The sequence below is a fragment of the Bidens hawaiensis genome, unplaced genomic scaffold, assembly GCF_021521415.1.
Source record: "Bidens hawaiensis isolate Kalapana, Puna unplaced genomic scaffold, B.hawaiensis_p1.1 tig00014829_1, whole genome shotgun sequence".
NCBI classification, from domain to species: Eukaryota; Viridiplantae; Streptophyta; class Magnoliopsida; order Asterales; family Asteraceae; genus Bidens; species Bidens hawaiensis.
The window spans coordinates 306,945-308,634 of record NW_027492309.1 but is presented as its reverse complement, the minus strand read 5'-3'; the positions used below and the strand labels follow the sequence as shown (position 1 = coordinate 308,634).

The following is a 1,690-nucleotide window of genomic DNA, read 5'->3' as shown; positions in this document are numbered from 1 at the left end:
TCCCTGTTTCAAGTATGCCACTACCAATTTCTTTTTCTACTCTCTCTTATTCATTTTCACGAAGAATATCTGTTTTTTTACAAGAACCACAAATCTCATCCATCAAAATGCTTATATTATCGAAGAAGTTCACAGCACCTAAATGTTTTTTTTGCAACCGTCACAACTACTAACTGAAGTTGGTAAGCAAAACAATGTACATAATATGCAGAGTCATTTTCTTCTAAGATATTTTCTTTTAAACCATTGAACTAACCACGCATATTGTTTGCTCCATCGTATCCTTGACCTCTTAACATTTTAAAACTTAATCCATATTTAGAAAAAAAAGTGTCGATAGCAGACTTGAGGGCCGAAGAAATGTCTCCATTACATGAACGAGACCAACAAATCTCTCTTTAACAAGTCAACGTCTATCAACATATCGCAAAAGTTTGTCATTTGTTCCTTTTTTGACACATTACTAGACTCATCAACTAGCAAAGCAAACACATCATCACCAATGTCTTTGAAAATAGAATTTAGAATTTCTTCTTCAAACCAATTGGCAACATCTTTCTGAATACTTGAAGATAAATACTGATTATTACCTGCAGACTTTGGTAATTTACGAAGTTCCTCATTATGCTTATAAATTAAGCCCCATATTTCCAAGAAGTTTCCTTTGCAAAGTGACGTTTTACTTTCATCATGACCACGAAAGGATAACGCATTTCTCAAACATAATTTGCAATCATCAATGGTAGCATTTAGCCGATGTCGATTTGTTTTCTTTACAATATCATCTTGCTTACGAAAAACGGTGGCGATAGACTGCTTTTGATTTAGTAGATCTTCACATCTTTTAAGTGATTTACTGTGAGCACTACCAACATCACCCACATGTGAACTTAGTCTTTCCGGTTTGTTCCAAATTAAATCTTTCTTTAGAAAATACATTATGCCCATGTTGGTTTCCAACATGATATGCAAATAAGTAACAACACAAACAAAATACTTTGTCTGCTTTTATACTTTACTCTAACCAATTACCACACTTATCAAACCAAGTGAGACTGAAATGTTGTTCTTTACCTCCCATCTTTCTTTTTGGGAACTTATGACCACATGGTTGGCAAGGTCCATTAAACAAATACTTTCTTCCATATCTGTTTGATCTGGGTGGTAATCCAAAATTCTTTTCTTATCGGCGGGATCCCAAGGAAGATTATCTAGATCAACTAAACTAGGCCCAGAGATTGGTTTATAAAAACTTTTCGTAGCACATGTAAGACAATAAATTCAACCAGTAAAATATCAAAATTTAAAAATCAAACAATATTTGGTGTAAACTATAAAATAACTCTATTCTCACAGTATTCAAACAAGTGACAAACGAAAAAGATTAAATTAATAATATGAATTATAACTTTTAAGTTCTAAGTTCTAACAGTAAACAGTTGCATTTGCATACGAAACATTACCCAAAAGAAAGAAATAAAGAATCAATAAATAAAGAAATAAAGAATCATACGAACCTGATTTGATTGGAACTTGGATGGTCGCTTACTCATTTGAAGCTTGAACCGTTTGCCTTTATCGTATTCTTTGTTTTATTAGGATTTCAATATTTTAGGGGTTTCACTTTCATTAACAGATATAGAGTGCTGAGCTTGTTTTTCTTTTATTGGGCTGGGCTATCTGCTGGATT

The 1,690-nt window shown here is 32.8% G+C and overlaps 1 protein-coding gene across 1 annotated transcript; it reads right to left on the bottom strand.

Annotated features, from left to right (window-relative positions):
- Positions 1 to 369: 369 nt before the first annotated feature.
- Positions 370 to 948, bottom strand: LOC143547788 (uncharacterized). The gene has a single exon (XM_077039120.1). It carries the CDS (start codon positions 946 to 948, stop codon positions 370 to 372), a length of 579 nt encoding a protein of 192 aa, XP_076895235.1.
- Positions 949 to 1,690: the final 742 nt, after the last annotated feature.

What these genes read in the sequence shown, in the direction of transcription:
- LOC143547788 (XM_077039120.1), bottom strand. Translation starts at nt 948, where the DNA reads ATGGGCATAATGTATTTTCTAAAGAAAGATTTAATTTGGAACAAACCG.